Raw genomic sequence first — 24,576 nt, 5'->3', positions numbered from 1 at the left:
TTAATTTGTTTCAATGTGAATTTTATAGTTTTATCATGATCTTACATTTTATATCATGAGTTTCACTAAATAATTGGTAGCTCGAGTCAATCTAAAATGTTGTTTTTTTTTAATATATATTTTTTTTAAATATCATCTAATATTTCATAATTTAAATAATCTAAAAAATTTCAGCCATCACATATCAATTTTTTTAATATTCTAAAAAGTTTTCAGCCATCATACATCAAATTTTTTACGTTTTAATTTCTTAATAATATTTTTAGGTTGAAAAAAATAATCACACCCACGGCTGAGCATGAGTGAAAAAAAATAGTTTTTTTTCTATAATTTGTCAAACGAAGTATGGCATTTGTGAAGAGGATGTTGAGGAAGGTACTTCTGTTTCCGATGAGGTTTTTTTTGTTTTTGTTTTTATTTTTTTCTAGTTATGATTAAAAAAAAAAACTAGTCTAATAAGAGAGACCATATTTGTTTACTAATTTAGTCTCTACTCCTTCCTTCCTTTCTGTATATGAACTAAATACTCTATAAAAACTATAATTTCTTATGGTGCTTTATGAACAAAGCTTAACATACTTTGTAATCATATCACCCCATTTTTGTGACGTAGTTAAAGTGGTTAGCGTGCACGAAACAAGATTGATATCACGAGTTTGATTCCTGCTTGGGGCCTGCATAATTGCTGCATTGTGATATGATAATTCGTTTCTGAATTTATTATTAAAATGTTTAAATATAATTTTATAATAATTATAATTTTTTTAGTTTTCAGTCACATAAAATATATACATACTAATTTGATAGTTTTTATTATCTTGTTTTAACAATCATAATATATATATTTTTTAAAAAGAAAAACAATGATCCCATTTAAAAATATTGTATTGAGTATGATAAACAAGAGATATGTTGATATGAAATTTATTTTTATAAAACATAAACAAGAGACCTAAATTTTTCTTTTTACATTTTAAAAAATTTAAATCCCTTTATACTATAACATGAACATATAAACTTGTTAAAAAAAAAACTAAAGTTTGTGGTGTTTTTAGTGTGCATAAAATCATTGTTCACTCACTCATAAATTATTATAGATTGAAGTAATATTTTTTTTTATATAATTTTCAATTTAATTTTTGAATTTTTTTTATTTTTTATATAATTGAGCTCTTTTAAACCAAAATTAACACCAGTTACTTTTTTGTTTTTTAAGAGACAATTGAATTGAAAGACAAGGAATTGAAATGAAAAACATAGGTAACATAGATAGCATCTCAAATTTGTTTGTGAATTACATTTTAATCCATTTTTTTTTTTTGCTATAAAATGATCAGCCCCTTTGATTTTTAATAAATACATTGGGTACCAAACTTTATTTTTTTTTTTCATTTCCAATCTTCTTTCATGGGATAAGAGAGAGGAGTCGTTATATTTTGATGAAGAGAAAGAAAGCTTTTCATTGATGACAATTCCAACAATTAAACAAGTTAAAATTGGTGTCAATAGATTTCAATAGGTGAAGAGAGTTGTATGATGGTTGTTTTAGGTCACAATATAGACTAAAAAACCAGATCTAGGTGAAGAATGCAATATTTGCTTATGAATTGATTTAGTGGTTTAGGCTGTTTTTTGAGTTTGATGGATTAATAGGTTGGTTTTTGGTGTTCCAAAGGTATTTTGTGGTTAGAAAATAGGTTTTTTGGGTGAAAACCTTATAAACTTGATTTTTCAATCACCACAATAATAGTTAAAAATTAGATTAATAGATGATGTTGTCTACCTATTATTTTTTTTTCATTAAAAAAAAACAGTGATAGATAACTTATCATCTAACTTTTTAAAAAACATAAAAAAATAAAAATAGCAAGCCCAAGCATGAGAGATTGGGCTACAAAGCTTGCATACTTGGACTTTTCTTTTTTTTTTGATATTTTTTTTTATTTTTTTTCCAATTAATATATATTTTTAAAATATTTTTTAATTTTGTTTTTTTAATTAATACTCCTATTTTGTATTTTGTTTTTGGCCTATTAGGATTTTTTTAAGTAGTGATTATATTTTAATTATATCGGATGTCTTTTATTTTTTTATAAGGTTGACATGATTCATCTGTAATTTTTATATATTTCATATAAATTAAATATTTTTACTTTTTATGATATTTTTAATATGTGCAACTTTATATAATATTTTTTTCCTATTATTTTAGTCAATAAATTTTACGTGTCTATTAATTTCTATTATAAATTGATTTTAATATACAAATTCATTAAACATAACCAGGTAAATTACTAGTGTTACACTATTAAATATCTTAAATTATATTTTTTTATTAATTTTTTTCAATTTTATTTTTATTTATCATCAATTTCCTTTTCTATTGAATTATCCTAATTTCATGATTTATGACGCACGAAAAACACATAATTTTGACATATCTCATGTCCAGGTCACGAGTTTTATGTGTTAACCCAACTTGCAATATTATTTATTTATTTTTGTTGTTGCTGCTTCATTTGTATTATATTATTAAGTCAATTAAAATTTAACTAGATTATCAAATTTCTCTCACTTTTTTAAAATCATAATCATCTTTTTTTCTTTCAAGTTAAAAAAAAAAATTAATACGGACCGCATTGTAACCTTCTCACCAATCTAGTTATAAAAAAGGCTAAATAATATAAGAAAATCATTATAGATCAAGAGATATTTCATTATGGATTCTAATAGTACTTTCACTTTTAATTTTTAATTTATCTTTTCACGATATATTTTTTTATTATTTATATTTTTTCTTTCTTTTCTCTTCTAACAATTAAAGTGCATAATTATTATTTTTTTATTTGTCAAATGAGAAATGTTTGCTATACCCAAGTATGTTAGGTTTGGTATAACCGTGAGACTCAAGGCTATTGGATTTAGCATAGTCAACAGACTCAAGACTCTTAAATCTAACATGACTGTTAAATTCAAAAATCTTAATTTTTTTTATTTTTAATATATTTTTTAAATATTTATATGCGGTGGTGAATCACGAGACAATATAATATTTAAATTCTAAAATTGCTTATCCTTTATGATATCTTGTTTTTTTCTGTTATTTTTATATGCCATGTTTAGTGTGGAATTGATTTCAATTATATTTTAATTTGCTAAAAAACAAAATTCACGAGAATAGCTTGTGTTTGATTTCTAAGATATTCTTTATCATTGCATTTTAACTATTTTTTAAATAAAAAATTAAAATAATATTTTTTAATATTTCGATATGCTAATATTAATATTATAAAACTTTTAAAAATTAATATCTACCAATAACATGCTCTAGAGTTTCTAAATACATATTAAAAAATGTATGATAAGATTAAAAAAAAAAACAACAAGTGAGTTTAATACAAGGGAGTGGTTACTGGTTGGGTTAAGGAAGTCAGAGAAAGGAACGAAAAAACAGAGGGAGAGGTACGAAACAGGGAATTCACCAAAAAAAAAAGTACTTTTATGACTGTTGCAAAACAGAGACCGAAAAAGAAAAAAATTAATAATACCCACACAATTCAATGCCCTAGCCCTAGCCCTGAAATAACAATCCCTGGCTAGCTGCTCATTCACAATGGTCACTTCTTCTTTTATGCGATACTTTCATGAGCCCTCCACGCCTGGAAATATAGCAATCAAACACCGATCAGAGGTTGAATTTTAAGTATAAAATCTATTAAAAAATTTAAAAAAACAAAAAAATTAACTTTTATTATTAAGTTTTATTCATAATTAAACTGTACCCAACACTCAAATTAATTAAATTCAACTTATTTGAGTGATTACTAGCAAGCACATCGCTGCGGTGGCAGCTCGCAGAATATTATCCAGGTATCTCTCACGAAAACGTCAAACCTTTTTGGTAGTTAATTTGACCTTTTGGTTAGGCCAGCCAATCATTTGAACAACCAGAATCTCTCTTCTCCTGCCAGCTGTGAGTACTACCACCCACTACCACGGCAGGAAGATGGCCAAACAAGTCACGCCTTCTCTTGCGATGCTGTTTTTCTCTTATAATATAGTATGAAATTTCTATTGTTAATTTATTTTTCTTAATCAAAAGCTGTGATAATGTTAGCAACCCTGTTTAGGGGTTGAGGTAAAGTATTTGTATTGTTGTGAATGATATTTTTTATTTAAAAATATATTAAAATATTTTTTTAATTTCTAAAATTAACATATCAAAATTATTTTAAAATATTAAAAAACATTAATTTAATATTTTTTATGTTAAATACACATAAACACAGTTTTAACTGCAAAAATAAATAATCTCTAGGGGGTTGAGGTTGCACTGTGATCTCAACTCCAAATGGGACCTAAGCCTTTTGTTGTGGGTTTATTTTTTAATGTGTATAAGTATAAGGTTATAGATACTTAAAAAAATACTTCAAAATTTAATTAGATTTGGGTATAAATAAATCTATACCCATCAAGTTTTGATAAAAATTACAATCTCATCTAATCCCAATAGTTATTGACTTAAATGGATAGAAATTAAAATTTCATCCGAGTCCAAAGGAAATGGACTTTAATAGATATGAGCTTTTTAGACTCGATCAAGTTAGAGCAAAACCTAAAGGGAAAAAATTCAAGTTTTGAGTTAGGTATAAATACTAGTTTATCCAATAGAACATAACTAGAAATTTGAACTCGAGTCAAGATAAATAGCTTCTAAGTTTCGAGTTAGTATAGGTTTGAGTTATAAATACTTAAAATTCAATATGATTAGGTTCAAGTATAAAAAATCCATATCCAGTCAGGATCGGATTGGGTTTGGACAATTATTTTGAATTTAAATTTGGGTATAGATAATATAAAACCCAATTCATAGATATTCATTGCCATTGACATCTACACTTTCTTTCCAAGAAACCAAGTATAACTTAAATATTATTAAATTGACACTCTGTTTAACAAAACAATGATCAATTTCCCCTTAATAAAATTAAATGATATCCAGATCTTGATTTCCGCGTTACCATGGATAATGTTTTTTAACCTAATGATTGTTATGTTTGAGTTTAATTGGATTTTAATACCGAAAGCTCTTAAAACCTGCTAACAATCCAAAAACACAGTGAAGAAGAAGACGATGGAGAAGAAAAGACTGTGAAGCCGATAAAATCTCAAAGCTGAAATGACCAATACACAATCATATGCAGAACTCATGCATGGTTACCTTGTTATCAACTAAACTCGTAATTGGGACATTGTTTCTCGGAATAAGGTAATGAAAATCCAATTCTGCGACGGCAAATGATGCTTAGTTAATTACAAGAGGATCCTGACAGATTTCAGAATTGGAGTTTTATTCACTTACTTCACTGACTTCAAGGCAAGGAAAAATATTAAAACCTAAGAATAAAAACCTAAGAATAAATTATCTAAAACGTCTTTTTTCAAAGAAAAGCTCTTCTTTTTTTGTTATCTTGTGGTGTCATCAAACGCTCACCTTTGAATTTTATAACACATGGATAAACGACGTGTCGTTAGCACGTCTGTACCTGTGGTCCAACACCTCTCCGGTGGTGCCTGAACACCGACGAGCACTCCGGCAACTCTCCAAGATCGGCAAACAACGACTCGTCCTCCTCTCTCATCGGGAAAAACATCGATGCCATGTCAGCATCCGCCTCTGCCTCTGCAAAAATGGGCGTCTCAAGTATAGTTGAAGAGGTTGTCTCCATGACACCAAACCACGAAAACTCATCTGAAGTTGTAGTGTTAGATATAAGCGTCTCGCCGTTTCCAAGATCCGTGAATTTTTCTTCAGGTTCAGGTTCTGGGTTTTCAGGTTGGGTTGCGGAGACTTCAGGTTTGGTGGTGTTGTCTTTTGGAGAGGAGTTGTGGTGGTGGGTGCTTCTAGAAGGAGGCGGCCAAGGGTGGTTGTGCTCACAGGAGTAGGTGACCACTAGCATTGTTGGGTCCAGCTTGCTCCTCTCTACCTGTTTTCTAGCTGGACAACCCTTTGAACTACTACACCTATAGTATCCTCTGTAAACAACAAAACATTATAACAAGTACTTGATCAGTGTCTTGAAAATCTTGATCAACATTTTTTATCTACCCTGTTAATCATCAAATAGAAAACCTGTTCCTATAATCATATTCGCCTTTGATATGTGATTAAATGCATAAAATAACTCAAAATCAGAAAGAAATCTAGACAATGTCTTAGATTTATACGACCATGCTTGCAAGATCTGCGGTAAGAAAAACTTGTAAATTTATTAACTGTGGCGACGAAAATAGTTTCATTAACAACGGATTAGTTTAGAGTTTAATTTTATATTTGAATGATCTTGATCAAATTTGTTTGAATGGTTATCTAACTAATCATACGTTTACAAGAGGATTGCTTTCGCAGCAAATCTTCGTCGCCGTAATTTCTCATGACGAATTTTCATCATTTTTCATCCTTCTGGAATAGAAAGAACTTGTCCAGATGCATCTGAACAAGCTAGAAGGAAAGAGAGAAAAAATGAATAAAGGAAAGACGTGTGATTGGATTTGGGAAAGGAGGAAGAGGATTACGAACCTGGGGTAAGGCGAGCCTTTGATGGGTTTTTGGCCATACTTTCTCCAAGCCCAGGAATCAGACGGTGGTGAAGCATTTTCACCCTTCAGCCTTGGGCCTTCTAAGTCCTTGATTGGTACTGAGACTATTCTTTTTTGCATGGCCTTCTTGCTGATACAAACACCATGATGTCAAATATTTCGTCCTCCATAATTGAAGGTACAAATTGCTAGGCAACCTATCAATATAATGCCGTTTTCGGCACGAATATATACAGGACCGCATAAGCATGGACATGTTTTCTCCTTCTCTCTCCAATTAATCACATACTATGATCTCTAATTCTACGAAATACTTCCGATCAATTGTAATTAATGGGATATGTGAAGATGAAGTACCTTCTTTTTGGGGAGGAAGTGGAAGCCATCTTCATATCGTTAGAAGGGGATGATTCTGGACCACTTTCTTGCGTACTGTTGTCATTTTCTTCTTGCTCACACATTAATGGGTTGATGTTGAACCTACTATCCATTTTTGCACTTTGAAGCCGCCCCAACCAAAGCTTATGTACGTATGTATATAAATGGATTCCCTTAATCACCGCGGATATTTAGATGCCGGCAAAGATGATCATGATGATTATAGGAGATCAGAGCGAGAAGACAGAGTGAGAGAGAAGATAATTAAGAGGGGGTTTAGTTGGTGATGTGAAGAGAAAAAAAGAAATGGGGGAGAAGGTGGAGAAAGAGGGGGGTGGCCCTTTTAAAATTGGCAGCCATGTTGACAGATGAGCTTTTGATATTAGATTATCAAAGACGTGCAAGTTAATGTGAATGTAATCCAAAGCTTATTATTCTATTACAAATTTGATGATGACTCTCTCTCTCTCTCTCTATATATATATATATATATATATATACTGATTGGTGATCCAGTAATCAATACATTTCATCTCCCCCAAAATAATACTATCTCCTTTCTTTCCTTTTCTTTTCCTAGCAACCAACCAATACATGTTTTTTTACGGAAGAAGTTTACAGAGTAAGAAAATTTAATGTCATATGATTAAATTAAACTGGATTGGGACAGAAATTGTATTTGGAATTCTGGGTTCTACAATTATTAAATAAAATTAATACCCATTATAAAATTCATCATTTAATACTTGCATACAATATGGGTATCCGTGAGTTGAATTTCTTGACATCCACATATTATCTATTATTTAAGATAAAAAATTTAAATATTCATGAACTATTTATTGGGTTTTGAATATTTTTCTTGCTATTATTTATTAATTAATAAAAAATAAAATAGTCAATTTCTATCAAATTCAAATTAAATTATTGTCCCTACTTGTAGTACACGTTCGCAACCATAAAAAATATAAATATGCACTCTCTTCAAGAAAGTTTTTATTTTAGTGCACATGATCTTTTTGCTTCAATGAAGGAAAAAGAAAGATATGGTGAGGTTATCCATTTACTTAATTAAAGTTACAAGGTATATCCAGCTTGTGGTAGATATGATTTTCTATGTCGATGATCTCATCAAATTTGGACTCGTTTGAAGATCTTACCTTCATACAATGTCACCAGCTCTACACATGGTTTTACCTCCCCAAGGTACTCCATCCATAATAATTAACACCATTTCTTTAATCCTCAATTACTCCATCGAATTAACCTTCATTAAATATTGTCACTAGCATGTGCTAATCAATGTTAATAGAACTTATCATGAAGTTAAACTTCCTATAAAAACCAGGTCCGTGCCCTAAAGAAACGACACAGATATTTTCTGTCCTGGTTAAAGCTAAAAAAAGCAATATCTCAGTACTATATATCCTTTTAAATATTTTCAGCAAGAAAGTCAAGGCGCATCAATTTCTTTCCACACTTCAAAAAAACTAAGTCATGAAAGAAATGATTGTATTTCGTGCTGCATTCAGCTGGCAACTACGAAAAATGGTTTAATCTGTTCAACGAGCATGACATGATCATCTCTTGGCCGAGAATCACAGGATAGAACAAAGGTAATATGTCATCAGATGGTTTGATTATTATTCGATGATGCAGTCATTAACGAGCATAGAGTCTTGAAATTACCAGAAAATCATGTGAAACCCTAAAACGGGTGCTATCTAGACCACTAATGAATGGACCGTCTATCTCTTATTTGGCCTGGCTCTAGATATTATTATATTCATTATCCGGAATCCTTGCCACTGTCTGACCAAGTCACTTGTTGCAAGCTCAATCAGTCTCTCTCCCATTGGAAAAGCATTGAATGAGTCCATTGGGCAATTTGTTATGTATAAAATATCAAAATTCAACGTTCTAACTAAGAGTTATTTGAAGCGTCAAGCAACGTGACACTGACATTTTCTTTCCTATACTATAAGCCTAGACGAGTTGCATGCCACTGAATTCAATTCATTCATTAATTAATTCATATATCTACTTATTATATATTGTTCCCATCTCTGACTTTCATCAACCACGGCAACTCCCATGCTTCTAGTCCTTTTTTTTTATTTTTATTTTCTTTTAATTATTATTGCAACAATTTCTTCTGCAAGAAACAAAGAAACTTCCTCTTACATCGCTCTTAATTTTATCTCAATGAATTTCCAACACATGCTTTTTCAACGACATGAATAGTTCATTTGTTTATTTAACATTTAAATTGCATTATGCAACATTAATGATATGTTAAATCAATATGGAACATGACAATATTATTGATCGTAGCTAGTTACTCTTTGAATCATATGATTCCAATGTCCAATGGGAATGTACATGTGACCAGTCCCCGCTCCGTGCGATATGGGACAGTAACTATATATATATAAGAGAAGAGAATAAAAGTATGCGTAAGACAAAAATGTTCTGCCACTTGCCATGCCCAAAACTCAAGTTTCACATGTACAGGATGCACAAGAGTTCATGGTCTCCTTGAGAATCTGTGATTATATGTGCATGACAACAATAGAATCTGAAATTTAAGGAATTTGTTAAATTTCTAGAGCAATTTTGTTGATGTAATTATTATAAAATAATATAAATTATATATTAAAATTTAATTTAAAAATATAAAATTTTGTATTGAATTGTTTCTTTTTTGTTATAATATTAAAATCTTAGTAATTAAGTAGTCATAAGTTTAAATTTTATCATTTCTATTTATTTAATAAAAATTAAACATAAAATATTGTGATGAATTTATATAAGTTTTAAATCTAAAATGTTTTTATTTAAAAGAACATATTAAAAAATAATATAAATAATATTTTGAAATCTAATCTAAAAATTTAATTTTTTAAATTAAATTAAATTTTGAAAATAATAAAAGAAGGTGTACATACTACTATAATTCTCAATTCTCGGAAGAACAGCTCAGTAGTTGTCTCTGCACGTATATGGTATCCATAACCAGAATCTCTCAAAGATATATATATTGTTATGTAGTGTACGGCACCGAGCCCGGTAAAGTCACATATCATGTACCTTTATTTATTTATTTTAATTCCACCTTCCCTACGCTTGCTGCTGTCGATTGAAGTCATTGCAATTGTCATAATTTCAAGCATATTTTAACAAATTAATATGGTGGATCAAAGGAGAAGACTATCAACCTTCAACCTTAATTTAAAACAATAATTTTATAAAATAAAAAAATGATAATCGAACAATTAGTTTGTGAATTCATTAAATTAAAAAATATTTTATAATAGAGAATAGGAACTCATTTTGTCTTATTTAAGAGTACTCTTATATTAGACGTTTAATCTAAAATCATTATTGTAGAAATGTATCATATATACATCGCCAGATAATTATTTATATCTCAATAGAATATATATATCTATAAAGTTTCTATGCTCTGATTAAAAATAAACAATATACAAGTTCAATGAACAATATACAAGTTTGATGAATGCATGCATGAATAAATATATAGGTACATGTGGATAGGGTGTGAATAAAAAAGTTATATATATTACAACTCTAATTGAAATAGAATTTTTGTGTGGTTTTTTTTTTTTTAAAATTGGAAAGTCATATCCTTTTGTTTTAAAAGTTGATTTAAAATTATTTGTCATAATTATTTATAAAAAGAGACAATTTTAACATGATTTTAAGAATGAGAAAAACTTTTAATCTTTCTAAAACTCTTTTCTTTTACATTTTTTTAGAAAAAATTCTTATAAAAAATAACATATAATTTTTGATTCGCTATTTATTATTAGATGTGCTGTTAAGAATAAATGTTAAGAATAAAAGATTGAGTAAGTATTGAAAATACTATTACAATCACACTATTGGCATCAAAGATCAAACAATAAATTATTTTAAAGCTAAAAGATTAATTCTTTATCTCGAGTGATAGGAGTGATAGAAGTGTTGTAATTTTTTTTTAAACTATTAATTTATATACTTATTTTATATTTTATAAAAACTAGATCATCATAGGAAAGGGGAATAACAGTCTTAAGAAATATTAAAAGTGTTCCAACAATCTTAAAACAATTTAATTTGCCTAATCAATTTTTTTGTTATGTTTATGTGTACGATCTAGTTATACATGAAATAGATATTATATTAAAAACAAATTAAGTATATATTTGCATTTAACTGGGAAGGTGAAGTCGATATCTTTTATCATATGGATTCATCTTAAATACTTTGCTTAATTTTTTTAACAAAAAAGAGGCATAAGTTATACATACTGTTATATCCAAGTGCAATTTTATATGTATATATTAATTGCAATTCCTCGCTTTTGTTTATATACCTTTTCGAGTGTGATTCCTTCTGTTTATATACGGTTATGAGTGTGTGTATAAATACATATTATAAACTGCTTAAAAAATATTTAAGGGACAGAAGAGTGCGAATCTATTTCTGCATTAATTTTTGCTACTTTGCACTGTGCTCCTGTTTTGCCATTGTATATATGCTGGAAGACTGGTTTTGTTTTTGTATATTGCCAGAAAAAATAGTGTTGGAGCTAGGATTCGAACATTGCACAACCAAGTTTTAATGATTTGCCTAGCCTATCACCATTGGAATACAATATGTTTTTTTTTTAATTTGCAAGCAATATATTTTTATATAGATATAAAACAAGGTGTTTATTTAATTATTAAACATATATTTTTTTTTTTTTAATTTGCAAGCAATATATTTTTATATAGATATAAAACAAGGTGTTTATTTAATTATTAAACATATTTATTAATTTTTTTTAAATTAGTGTGCTAAATTTTTGTGATTTAATTAATATCATTTCAAATTATATAAGCATGATATATAATCACAAAGTTAATCTTGTTATAGAGATAATAAATGGATGAAACTAGTATTAACAACAATAAAACATAAGTTAACCTAGTATTTCATGTGGTTTGATTGCTTTGTTGGTAAACCTAATTTCTAATTTCTACACATGCACTATTTAAGAAAAAACTTGATAATTTAAGTGATGTGAACTTCAATAGAAAGTATGTCAAAGCAAGTTCTCTCAAAGATCCTAATGGTAAAGGTTGTGATAAAAAAAGGTTTAAAGCAACTTAATTTATTGTTTTGCAAGAAGCTAGGACACTAGACTAAAAACTATTGTCACTGTAAATGTAAATGAAAGAACATACAAGTTAATGTGATTAAGAAAATTGATAAGGAAGTTATAGAGTTTTCAACAATTATATAAAAAAAATAAACTTGATCAACAACTCTAAATAGTGATAGGTTGATAATAAAATCACTTATCATGAATGTCTTGACAAGAATAGTTTTTTTTTTTTAGTATGAAACAACTATTGATGGAGAACAATTGCTTATGGAAACTTTTTTTTGTGTGCAAAATCCCAAATCATGAAAAGGTAGTGCTTATGATGACCTTTGAAAAAAAAAGGACTTTAAGTAATATGATTCATGTTTGTCAAAAAATTATCTTAATCCAATAGTTTAAATTGTTAAGTAAGAATTCAAGATATGATTTATATTATTCTTTAACACACTCCCACACACAACCTTATGCTTAGTTTTTTAATAAAAAAACATATGATTTATATTATTCTTTAACACACTCTCACACACAGCCTTATGCTTATTTTTTTAATCAAATAAACAAGGATAACGAGATTCAAACTTATGACCGCTTAGTCATCAAGGCTTTGATACCATGTCAAAAAATCAATTCAACCCAAAAGTTTAAGCTATTGATGAGGTCTCAAAATATAATTTACATTATTGTCTAACACGCATTTTCAAGTGAAAGCCTTTGGGTTTGAAACTTGCATAGACACATACTACCTTGTGCTTGATTTTTATCAAATAAATAGGGATGATAAGATTCGAATTCTTGATCGTTTAGTTATTAAGGTTCTGATATCATGTCAAAAAATCAATTCAACCCAAAAGCTTAAGTTGCTAGGTGAAGTTTGAAGATATGATTTATATTATTTTTCAATACATCCCCTAAAGTGAAAGTCCTTTGTGTTTGAAACTTGTATAGGAACATACTACCTTGTGCTTAATTTTTATTAAATAAATAAGAATGGTGAGACTTGAACTTGTGACCACTTAGTTATTAAGACTTTGATACCATGTTAAAGAACCATCTCAACCCGATAACTTAAACTGTTAGGTGAAGTTCTATGATATGATTTATATTATTCTTTAACACACCCCTCATGTCATGTGAGAGCCCTTTAAACTTGAAATTTACACAGACCCATACTACAATGTGTTTAATTTTTATCACATAAATATGGATGATGTGATTTAAACTCGTAACTGCTTGGTCATCAAGACTCTGATACCATGTTAAAAAATCATCTCAACCCAATAGCTTAAGCTATTAGGTGAGGTTCTGAGATATAATTTATATTATTATCTAACAATGATTCTAATATTCAAAAGAATTTGGTTTTGCTACTTAACACTAGCTAATAATAGGTTTAGTTTGATTTTTTAGTCCAACAAGCTCATTCTCACTAAGAGTGAGATATATATGAGTAAGGCATAATTAATTGATGAATTATGATGACAATTGTAGCAAAAAGCTAAAAAGATTAATAAAGATTTTTGTTTTGTTTAATTAGTTAGAGTTTTATAATCTATTTCATAGATAGAATTAATGAGCCTTTAAAATTATTTCACACTGATATTTATGATCTAAAATTTGTGCAAACTAAATGTTGTAAAAAGTATTTTATTATTTTTTCAATGATTGAATAAGATATTATGTATGCGTATTTGCTAAGAAGTGAAGAAAAGGCCTTAGAAATGGATAAACATTTTTAAAACAAGGTTGAAACTCATTTTAGCATGAGGATAAAGATGATAAAACAAGATTGAGAATGATGGTTAATGTGAGGAACAAAAATTGAAAGGAATGATGATGCTTTGTTGATAAGTTTAAAATTACCTCGTAACTTGTAGGGGAGGATATTTTATTAGTAAATTATATTCTGCATAAAGTATCTTATAAGAAATTGGATAAAACACCGAATAAGTTATGTAATGGTCAAACATCATCCTATGAATACATAAAAGTGTGATGGTATCTTGGAAAACGTTATAATTCCTCCACTAAGGAAAGTATAAAATATGGACTGTGTTATATGAGATATCTAGATGTGTTTTAAGGGTATCTAAATGTTAATTAGATATTCGATACTAAAGATTGAAAATTTATAATTAAATTTATCTTTACTATTAGAGGAGTTATAGCTTTTTGGAAATCCTATAAATAAACATGCATAGCCAGATCCATAAAGATGTATCAGTTTACGACTTTAGAAAAAGATGAAAAAGAAGCAAAGTAGCTTCTAAAATGTTTTTGATAATAATCCAAGTTAGCTAAAATCTTATGTTGACAATTTGTATATATTGCAATAACCAATTTATAACTGGTAGGGCACAAAATATTATATATAATGACAAGTCTTGACAAAATTGTCAAAGACATAATACCGTAAGATAATTTCTCCCAATTGAGATTATTTTTATTGGCTATATAAAGTTAGAGGATAAAATTGTGGATCCCTTAATAAAATGCTTAATAAAAGAATAAGTAGATAAATCATAGAGGAGAATAAGATTCAATCCTATATTCAAAGAATTTTCATGATGATAACCTAACCTAGTTAACTAGAGATCTCAAGATCTAGGTTTGAAAGGACAATTGAATCATGTGTCAATTCAAAAGTAGCAAATTTACTTATTCTTATGATGAAAAGTGCTACTTGCAGCAAAAATAGGATAAGTTAAAGTTTTAATGATTCTTATAGATTGAGAAATTCAAGTGAATTATTGTAGAATACCCTTAATAAGAATAACCTATGTGAGTGTGAAATAAGGCCACTTGAGAATTGAAAATACTAAATTCTTTAAAGCACTTTATAAAATCAAGACACATTCTAGGACAAAATGAACACAATCATGAGAACCAATATTGTAAAAAAAGAAAAAGTGCAATCTCTATTATCTAGTTTCACACGAAAGAATAAACAGTTTCAAACATCATGTTTGTTGCTTAGTTGAGTGAGTTTGATAATTTTAACTAGAAAAGGTTTAGTGTTAAAAACTACCTTGCTCAATATAGCATGTTGACAATTTGTATATATTGCAATAACCAATTTATAACTGGTAGGGCACAAAATATTATATATAATGACAAGTCTTGACAAAATTGTCAAAGACATAATACCGTAAGATAATTGCTCCCAATTGAGATTATTTTTATTGGTTATATAAAGTTAGAGGATAAAATTATGGATCCCCTGATAAAATAATTGTCTATAAAAAAAGATAATTTTGACATGGTTTTAAGAATAGAGAAAACTTCAAGTTCTTCTAAAACTTTTTTTTTAACATTCCTTTAATCAAATTTTTTACAGAGAATAATATATAAATTTTGGTTTGTTGTTTATTCTTACTTGCACTATCAAGAATAAAAGATTATAAAAGATTAAGTGAGCATTGAAAACAATATTGAAATCATATTGCTAGCATTAGAGTAGGTAATAAATTGTTTTAAAACCGACTAATTGATCATTGACTCAATCTACTTTTTCAAGTTTATTTTCTATTGATAAGTACTGTAATTAATTTTTTTTTTTGGTGAAATGAGGCCACTTGAGAATTGAAAATGCTAAATTCTTTAAAGCACTTTATAAAATCAAGACACATTCTAGGACAAAATGAACACAATCATGAGAACCAATATTGTAAAAAAAAAAAAGTGCAATCTCTATTATCTAGTTTCACATAAAAGAATAAACAGTTTCAGACATCATGTTTGCTACTTAGTTGAGTGAGTTCGATAATTTTAATTAGGAAAGGTTCAGTGTTAAAAACTACCTTGCTCAATATAGGAATTTTTCATTGTTATTTTCTATTTTCATATCTTCAAATAACTTTCATTTATATGGAAGATTGTTAGAAGTGTGAATGAAAAAGTTGTGCTTGTTAAAACTCAAATTGAAATAGAATTGTGTTTTTAAATCAAAAAGTTACATCTTTTGGTTTTAAAAGGTATGTTAAAATTACTTGTCAGAATTGTCTATAAAAAAAGATAATTTTGACATGGTTTTAAGAATAGAGAAAACTTCGAGTTCTTCTAAAACTCTTTTCTTTTACGTTCCTTTAATCAAATTTTTTTTATTCTTAGTTGCACTATCAAGAATAAAAGATTAAGTAAGCATTGAAAACAATATTGAAATCACATTGCTAGCGTTAGACTAGGTAATAAATTGTTTTAAAATCGACTAATTGATCATTGACTCAATGTACTTTTTCAAGTTTATTTTCTATTGATAAGTACTATAATTAATTTTTTTTTTGTTGTTGATTTATATATATATGTTTTATGTTGGATAGAAACTAGATTATTACAGTAAAGAAAAATAACAATTTTAGAAACTATTTAAAGTGTCATAACAAATGTTGCGGGACTTAACACTGAATATTATTTTAAATAAAAAGGAAAAAAAATAATACTCAAAAGACACTTGCAATATATATATATTTTGTTAAGAAGATGTTTGTAGTGTCTTTTAATGCTTAAAAATTATATAAACTTAATTTTTTTAAGAACAAAAAGAATGAAACAAAGGTGAATTATATTTTTTTTGATTAATTTACAAACACCAACACCAATACTAAATTTTATTTAACAATAAAGTAAAAATAAAGAAATCACAATGAAACTTTAATTTTTTTTTACATTGTGTATAAAACACAATATGTACGTATGTATCACTTTGATGGAGATAAAACTACTAATAACATTTTTATTTAATAGGTAGTCTTGTTGCTTTTAAATTTGTAGCTCCTATCATAATTAGAGATAATTTTACTATACTAACTGTCATAACTTTTTTTTTTTGACCTCCTTATTTTCAACTGACATGGTTTTAAGAATAGAGAAAACTTCGAGTTCTTCTAAAACTCTTTTCTTTTACGTTCCTTTAATCAAATTTTTTTTATTCTTAGTTGCACTATCAAGAATAAAAGATTAAGTAAGCATTGAAAACAATATTGAAATCACATTGCTAGCGTTAGACTAGGTAATAAATTGTTTTAAAATCGACTAATTGATCATTGACTCAATGTACTTTTTCAAGTTTATTTTCTATTGATAAGTACTATAATTAATTTTTTTTTTGTTGTTGATTTATATATATATGTTTTATGTTGGGTAGAAACTAGATTATCACAGTAAAGAAAAATAACAATCTTAGAAACTATTTAAAGTGTCATAACAAATGTTGCGGGACTTAAAACTCATTTTTTATCGCGGTCGACATGGTGGGACCCGTATTAACCCGGCGGACTCGGTTTGGACAGAAAATGACGGTTTTGACCCGAAACGGCCCGAAACTCATTTTTCATCCCGGTCGACATCTTTTAACCCGTATTGACCTGGTGGACTCGGTTTTGACAGAAAATGATTGTTCACTCGAGAAAATATATTTTAAACTCTTTTTTTTTCTCTTTTTTTTATATTTTTTATATTTTTTGTCATGAATAATAAGATAAAATAATATTCAAAAAATTTTAGTGAATCCAAAATTGGGTTACAACACACAATATGTACGTATGTATCACTTTGATGGAGATAAAACTACTAATAATTTTTTTTATCTAATAGTTAGTTTTGCTGCTTTTAAATTTGTAGCTTCTATCATAATTAGAGATAATTTTACTATACTAACTGCTATAACTTTTTTTTTTACCTCGTTATTTTCAACACCAAATAATAAAATTAATGAAAAGAAGAAGAAAATAAAAAAAATGAGAGTGAAATGGAAATCAAGAAAAAAAAGAGGGACCAAATTTAAACTTGAGTGTTTAAGTCCTTTACATGGTCTGAGAGATACAGATAAAGAGAGATTAGGGGAGAAAGGATAAGAAAAAAAGAGAGAGATCATAAGTTGAGAGATAGAAATACAGAAGGATAATAATTAACATTTTTTATTTTTTAATAGATGAGAAGATGATCAATTATGACGGGTACAATACAGTTTGCTTTGACGATTCCAATGACTTTCGAGCTCCTTCGATTTACACTAGTTTGCACGTGCTTTAATATGAACAAATCAACTTTATAGTTATATGTAGATTGTTGGCATGTGATATGATATGACGGATCAAAGGTCAAAAATATTTAAATATTATTAATATTTTCTTAATAAAAAATTAAATTATGTAGAAAATCAATTGATCTTATCATCTTCATATATTTAAAAACAACTTAAATAAAAAAAACTATTCTGAGTCAATCCAGGTTAACCCACCAAATCTAGACTCTGAGTTATAAAACTGAAATAATCTCATAGAAAACAAACTAAAATAATAACTTGAGTCAATCTGGGTTAACCTCTGATGCTTACAACATAGATAATGAGATTAAAATAACAACATATAAAACAAATAAAAAAAGTTATGAAGTTCATTTCTTAATTAGTTTATCATTGAAGGATAAAATTAAAAATAATCAATTTAAAAAAAAAAACACAATAAAACAACCATGGTCAACCCTTGTTAACACTTAAAACCCATGACTTAGGTCATAATATTTATATAACATCATAAAAAATAAATCAAAATAAATTATAAAGCTTGATTCCCAATTAATCTATTATGAAGATGATATCTTCTTTTTTAAATGCTAAGATGATAACACATTATATGAATTTATGTCAAATAAGATTAACTTTTCTAGGTTGATTGAGTTTCATAACTTTATTTTTTAAAATTTATTTTTTATTTAATTATATGATAATAAAAATAGATACATGTAAGGTAATTGAATAAAATTTAAAACACTTGCTAATATAAAAAAAATATTTCTATAATCTTATTAGAAAACAAAGAAAAATTGAATGGTACTAGATAAAAAAATATCTAAATATATTCTTAATTAATTTAAAAATTTAATAAAATAAGATACAATAAAAAATTATAATTTGTTATTTTTTAAAGAAATTTGCACCTAAATTGTTGGGAAAGACTAAATATAGGCCAAGTGTGCTTACGTGCTTGGACCAATATGCATAGGCTATAAATAAGAAGCCCTAAATGTGTCATTTGCCCTTTTTTTGAGAACAATAATCACTTTCAATCCCTTTTATATTTGAAAACACCTCATAAAACTTAATAAATCTATATCTAACTTTAAAATAATATTAAATCAATAAAAAAACCAAAAATAAACCCAAAAAAATCTTCAAGCTGGAACCACTTCCTATAATGATATTAGATATAAAAACACCTAAATAAAACTTCTCTTATTAATCAACTCAATTACACCAAATGAGGTCTTTTTGGTTGCCAAGACTTTGACAACCAACCTTTTTCTCGTTATTTTTTATGAATATTTCTTTCATTTCTTAAAATCATGAACTACAATATAAATTAATAAAGTTTTAGAATAAAATGTATATTTTTTAAATTAAAGGGACCAAAAAAAATATTGGAAAAAACCTCAAGAAAAGATTCTTAAAAAAGGTGCTAAATGCACAATGTAATAAAAAAATCATGTATCTTTCCCTAGCAATTTTGATCCCTTGATTTTTAATTATTTGCAAACAATAAAATTAGATTTATTTTTGCTAAATCAAATATCAATCAAATATTAAAATAATTTTTTGACACCTTGATAACTTAAAATAAAATAAAATAAAATAAATTATTAAGTACAATTTCTAACCAAATTAATATAAAAAGGATTCAATTAAAAACATCAAGAAAAAGAGTAAAAAAGAAACACCAAATAACTAAGCCGAATTCTCTTTCACAATATTGAGAATCGAAACAAAGATAGGACCTTTTTTTTTTACACCGTAGTTGTGGCATAGAAAGCAACATGGAACAATGAAATTAAAAAAATAAAATGACAGCAGAAAAAAAAACCCTTAAATGACAAAAAAAAAACTATTAAATTTATAGTATTTTGTGAAGTGGTGTTAGGTTTCTTTTAATTATATATTTGGTTTGGATGTCAATGAATTGGTCTAGCAATTAAAGTATTGTTATATTCCAATAAAAATAAAAATACAAGTTCCATCCTCAAAAAGCATATTTAGTGAGAGGAGTAGCTAAAAAGTCCAAACAAAACTAGTCTTATTCTTTAAAAAAATATGAATATATTCAGGTAAGAAAAAAAAATATTTAGTTTGAGTATTTTTGATATTTTCTTAACATGTGCCCTTTAATTTTTTAAGAAAATTTGGTTTATTTTTCTGCTTAAGAAGATTTTTAATGCGATTCTCCATCCTATTCATCGTTAATTTCTGTCGTGACTTGAGAAATGCAGAACACTTCTATATGCAACGTTATCAAGAATTAACAGAAAATTCAAGAGATGTTGAATAGAGGGACTGCATTAAAAAACAAATAATCCAAAGTAGATCAATAGAGGGATCCAAAGTAGATCAAAAGAAAAAAGGAGAAAAAAAAAAGAATTAGAGGTATTAAAATAAAAAAAATATAGAAACCAATTTTAATCCCAGCGTAAAGTATTCCTCAATCCCTAGCAAGAGTAACACAGCATCTTTCCCAAAAGTATGTTTCCCTTTGTAGCCTCCAAGTCCAAGTTGTTGTGCCTAAATTACTGACTTTATGTGCCAATGGGAGGAGACTCCTCTTAATGAGACTCATATTCTGAATTAAGTCCAGAAAATGATTCCTATTCTTATGCAATGTTTTTGCTTTTCGGACAAATATTTAGCTATTTCAAGCATATTTTTCAAATTTAATTATATAATTTTTATTCATTAAGGGTAAGCTGTATAAGCCTTGGGGGTTAGATGTTGGAGGTCTAAACGAAGGAGCTGTCCCCTGAGGACGGTACGTCTTGAACTATATAGGATAATGTTTCACCTCTTTTTAAATTTTCAATGGTGTTTTTTAAAAGTTCGATTTTTTAAAATTATTTTTTTAATGTTTTTGAATGATGTCAAAAACTATTCTTAAAAAATAAATAAAAATATTTTAAAACAATAGTTACTGTACTCCCAATCCTTAATCTCCTTTTGATTTATTTTCTTTGTGTGAAATATGTGAGTATGTATTGAATCAAAGAAGTGTCATAAATAGGCATGCTTTTTCTTTTTGTTATCTTCCTTTCTCATAAAAAAAGAAAATAAAAAATAAAGAAGTAACAAAAACAAAAATATACAAGGTTAATTTCTTTTTGTTACAAAGGAAAGGTTAAGATCTGAGACATTTTCGGGGAGAAGAACATGAATGCCAGACAAACTATTACACTTCTTTTTCTTCCCTCTCTTTTTTTCATATGAAACAAGCAACACACACACATAGTTCTGCAAGACAACACTAAATTCAACAATTAGATTACTTGGAGTTACTAACAACGGGAAAATCAAGGCATATGCTTCAGTACTCCGTGTTCCCTGGTGATTCACCTATTGTCTTTCAATGGCCTTAATAACCGCTTGAGCAATACTTTTCACATGCAGAGCATGTTGTTCTTGATCAGCTACAACAATGGCTTCCATAGCGAAGTACAAATTGCTCGAGACCCTAGCATTCAATATAACAAGGCCCATTTCTTCGAAGACCTCCAAGATTGATACTAGTTTATCTCCTCCCTTCTCGCATGTCACCCTTACTAGAAGTCCTTGCTCAGCCTTCTCTACCTTGACCTCCTTCTTAAAATAAATCAACAGCGTCACGTATAGTAAGAGTAAAGAAAAAGAACGGGAAAAAATGAAATAACCAGAGGGAGAGAAAGAGAGTTGACCTTAGGCAACTGGAGTTGCTTCATTAGACTTAAGTATTCTCTTTTTATAGCAACTAAGTTTGCAAGTTCCCTTTTGATTGCCTCCAGTTTGAGCTTGAGCTTGTAAATGCACAGAAGAGCATCCATGATGACAGACTTCCTTTGCACCTACACAAGAAATAAGCACCGAGTCAGGAAGCTTTGTGGCAAAACAAAACAACGAATTGGCATTTTCTTATTCAGTTCCTAACGCTAAATAAAAGGAAGCCTAAGATTTTTTTTGTTGACAATACAATATTTGAAAGAAGAGAATATTGATTTAGCATTTTACAGATTTGTAGCAGGTGAGGGTTCTTAGAATATGGAGCCTTCTGCCTATTGCTGTTCTCCTTTGCAGCCTAGCCACCATCTCTCTCTGTATCTCTGTTTATTAAATCTTTAGTAACAGAGAGCAGCTTGACTCTTGTAGCAGAAATGGAGAGGTTAAGGGATATGTTTAGGATATCGGATTGCCAAGCTAGCTATGTAATGGAAGATCTTCTCTCACATGATATTGGGAAGTGAAACGGCAGGTAGATAGGTGAAAAAATAATTAAAATGCCAATTCCAAAGGAGCGTCACTTTTTTCATATCAGCGGCTTTTCATCACATCACATTTTTGGGCAAATTAAAATAATTGTTTTTTTTTTAAAAAAAAAACTAATAGGGATAGGGGAATCCTTATAGCTTGTAAGGCAAAACAGTATGCATTTTCACAGGGTTTTTTTTGTTATTAATTTTTTTAAATTTTATTATTTAATATTTTATTATTTAAAATTTAAAATAAATAATTTATTTTAATTTATTTTTTATATACTTAGCGTGATTTTAAAAAAATATTTTAACATTATATTGATGTTTAATTTTACTAAAAAAGTTTGATTTTATTGTTTGCAAGAGATTAAAAATAAGGGACCAATATTAAATAAAAATAGCAGGCCATTTGCTTTTTTTTAAATATTAATGATGTGAACTCTTTTTTTTTTAACCTTTCGTCATTCATTTTTTTTTTAATTTGATCTTAAATGTTGTGTTTGTTGAGAATTAAATTGTGCTTTATTTCAATTTATTTTTTATATACTTATTTTTTTTAAAAAAATTATGTTATTGAATTGGTGCTTGATTTTATAAAAAATAATTTGTTTTTATTGTTTAAAAAAATAGAAAATGAGAGGATTAAAACTTAAATAAAGAAAGAATAGGAAGTCTTTTTAAAAACTTATGTTAGCGCGTTGAGATTTTTCCATGTTTCCTTTTTATCTCTTTAGTTTAGAAAGAGAAGAGAGAGTTGCTAGATTAATGTTTGTTTTTGACAACGAGATTAGTAGTTTTTAGTATCAATAAATTTCATTTAACAATAAAGTTTTTATTTAGATTTTTTTCTCTCTCATTTTCTTGTAGGAAAAAAAATAGATCACATCTTGGGAAACTTTTTGAATTTAAATCAATATTTTCTGTTTTTTAAATTAAATGTTGATTTAAGACCGGAAATGGATTCATTTAGGTTTCAATGTGTTTCCAATGTGTTTATTAGTTGTTTTTGGTTGAAAAATACGTGAAAATAGATTTTTTTGAAGCCTAGAAGTCGACAACCATACTTACGTGGCCAAATTTTCACCAATATATAACATGTCATCTGATGATTATTTTCTTAAAATAGAGGTGACAAAAACCAATAAAAAAAATGATAACCCACACAAGTGGGCCAAGACCAGTAGGCCCTCATGACATGGCTTATTTATATTCGTCAATAAAAAAGAAGAGCTTTTTTCAATAGAATAAATTTCAAAAAATATTCAGATGTAAAAGAATTAGGTTCAGACAAATTAAACACAAATTCATATGCTCTAAGTACTTCGTCTTGAGGCTTAAAAATTCAATGCAGCATTGGAGAGCAGGATGAAAATGCATCAACAACCCCGGTAATTTTATCATAATATTTCTGTAATTCATGTCTTGTAGTTTTGAATCTAAGAAAGTGACCTAAAACTATCCTCGTATTTATTTTTTCCCACTAATTCTCATTATTTTTTGAGCACATACAATATTTACTACAACAAAAGTGACAACAAGATCGGGATTAGCGAATACCTGAAGACAATAAGATCGGGATTAGCGAATACATGAAGACATCGATTTCGGGACAAAAAAATCTGTTTTGGGAATATATTAGTGGGAAGGTGTGGGCTCCAACTAGGACTTAAACCAAAAAAATAAAATAAAAATAAAAATAAAAAAGGCTCTTAAATAAACAAAATTATCAAGAAATATTAAAAGTGGATGGTATGATTGTAAAATTCATTGTTGAAGAGTTTTTTTTTTATATAAAAAATTACACATTAGAATTTTGTGTGCGAAAGAAATAGCACATTAAAAATTGATTTAAACAATTAACACAATTTAAATAGTCATAGTTGACACTTAAGATTCTGGACTTTAAAATTGGAGGTGCCACCTCTTTAAAAAAATATGTTTGAGGTAGTTGTTCTATAATTAAAATGATCCATCAATGTCAAATTAAAAAAAAAATAAACATGTTCGTTACCTTGTCCCACAACACTTGATTGATACTTAAATTTTGAACTTTTGTATGTAGAACATTTATAATAGATAAGTTGAGAATTTGATTTATTTAATTAATTAATTAGATATTAAACTTAGTTACCCATGTGTTGTTAAATTCCTATCTTAAGAATTATTAGAATGAGTTTATATATATA

The 24,576-nt window shown here is 27.8% G+C and overlaps 2 protein-coding genes across 3 annotated transcripts; both read right to left on the bottom strand.

The window, feature by feature from the left end:
* Positions 1-5,137: 5,137 nt before the first annotated feature.
* On the bottom strand, positions 5,138-7,403 carry LOC105107526 (probable WRKY transcription factor 65). The gene is made up of 3 exons (XM_011001479.1): positions 6,958-7,403; positions 6,581-6,730; positions 5,138-6,036 (listed from the first exon to the last, which is right to left on the bottom strand). Exons 1-3 carry the CDS (start codon positions 7,089-7,091, stop codon positions 5,532-5,534), a joined length of 789 nt encoding a protein of 262 aa, XP_010999781.1. The 5' UTR covers positions 7,092-7,403; the 3' UTR covers positions 5,138-5,531.
* A 13,826-nt stretch (positions 7,404-21,229) lies between these two features.
* Positions 21,230-22,458, bottom strand: LOC105107524 (transcription factor bHLH35-like protein). 2 transcript variants are annotated; one of them, XM_011001478.1, is made up of 3 exons: positions 22,149-22,458; positions 21,839-21,985; positions 21,230-21,743 (listed from the first exon to the last, which is right to left on the bottom strand). In XM_011001478.1, exons 1-3 carry the CDS (start codon positions 22,224-22,226, stop codon positions 21,501-21,503), a joined length of 468 nt encoding a protein of 155 aa, XP_010999780.1. In that variant the 5' UTR covers positions 22,227-22,458; the 3' UTR covers positions 21,230-21,500. The 2 variants fall into 2 exon arrangements, with proteins under 2 accessions (XP_010999780.1, XP_010999779.1); XM_011001477.1 differs by having other exon boundaries at positions 21,230-21,746; positions 22,149-22,454.
* Positions 22,459-24,576: the final 2,118 nt, after the last annotated feature.

This window comes from Populus euphratica, unplaced genomic scaffold (genome assembly GCF_000495115.2).
Source record: "Populus euphratica unplaced genomic scaffold, PopEup_1.0 scaffold162.1, whole genome shotgun sequence".
In the NCBI taxonomy this organism is placed as follows: Eukaryota; Viridiplantae; Streptophyta; class Magnoliopsida; order Malpighiales; family Salicaceae; genus Populus; species Populus euphratica.
This window is presented reverse-complemented; position numbering and strand designations above follow the sequence as displayed.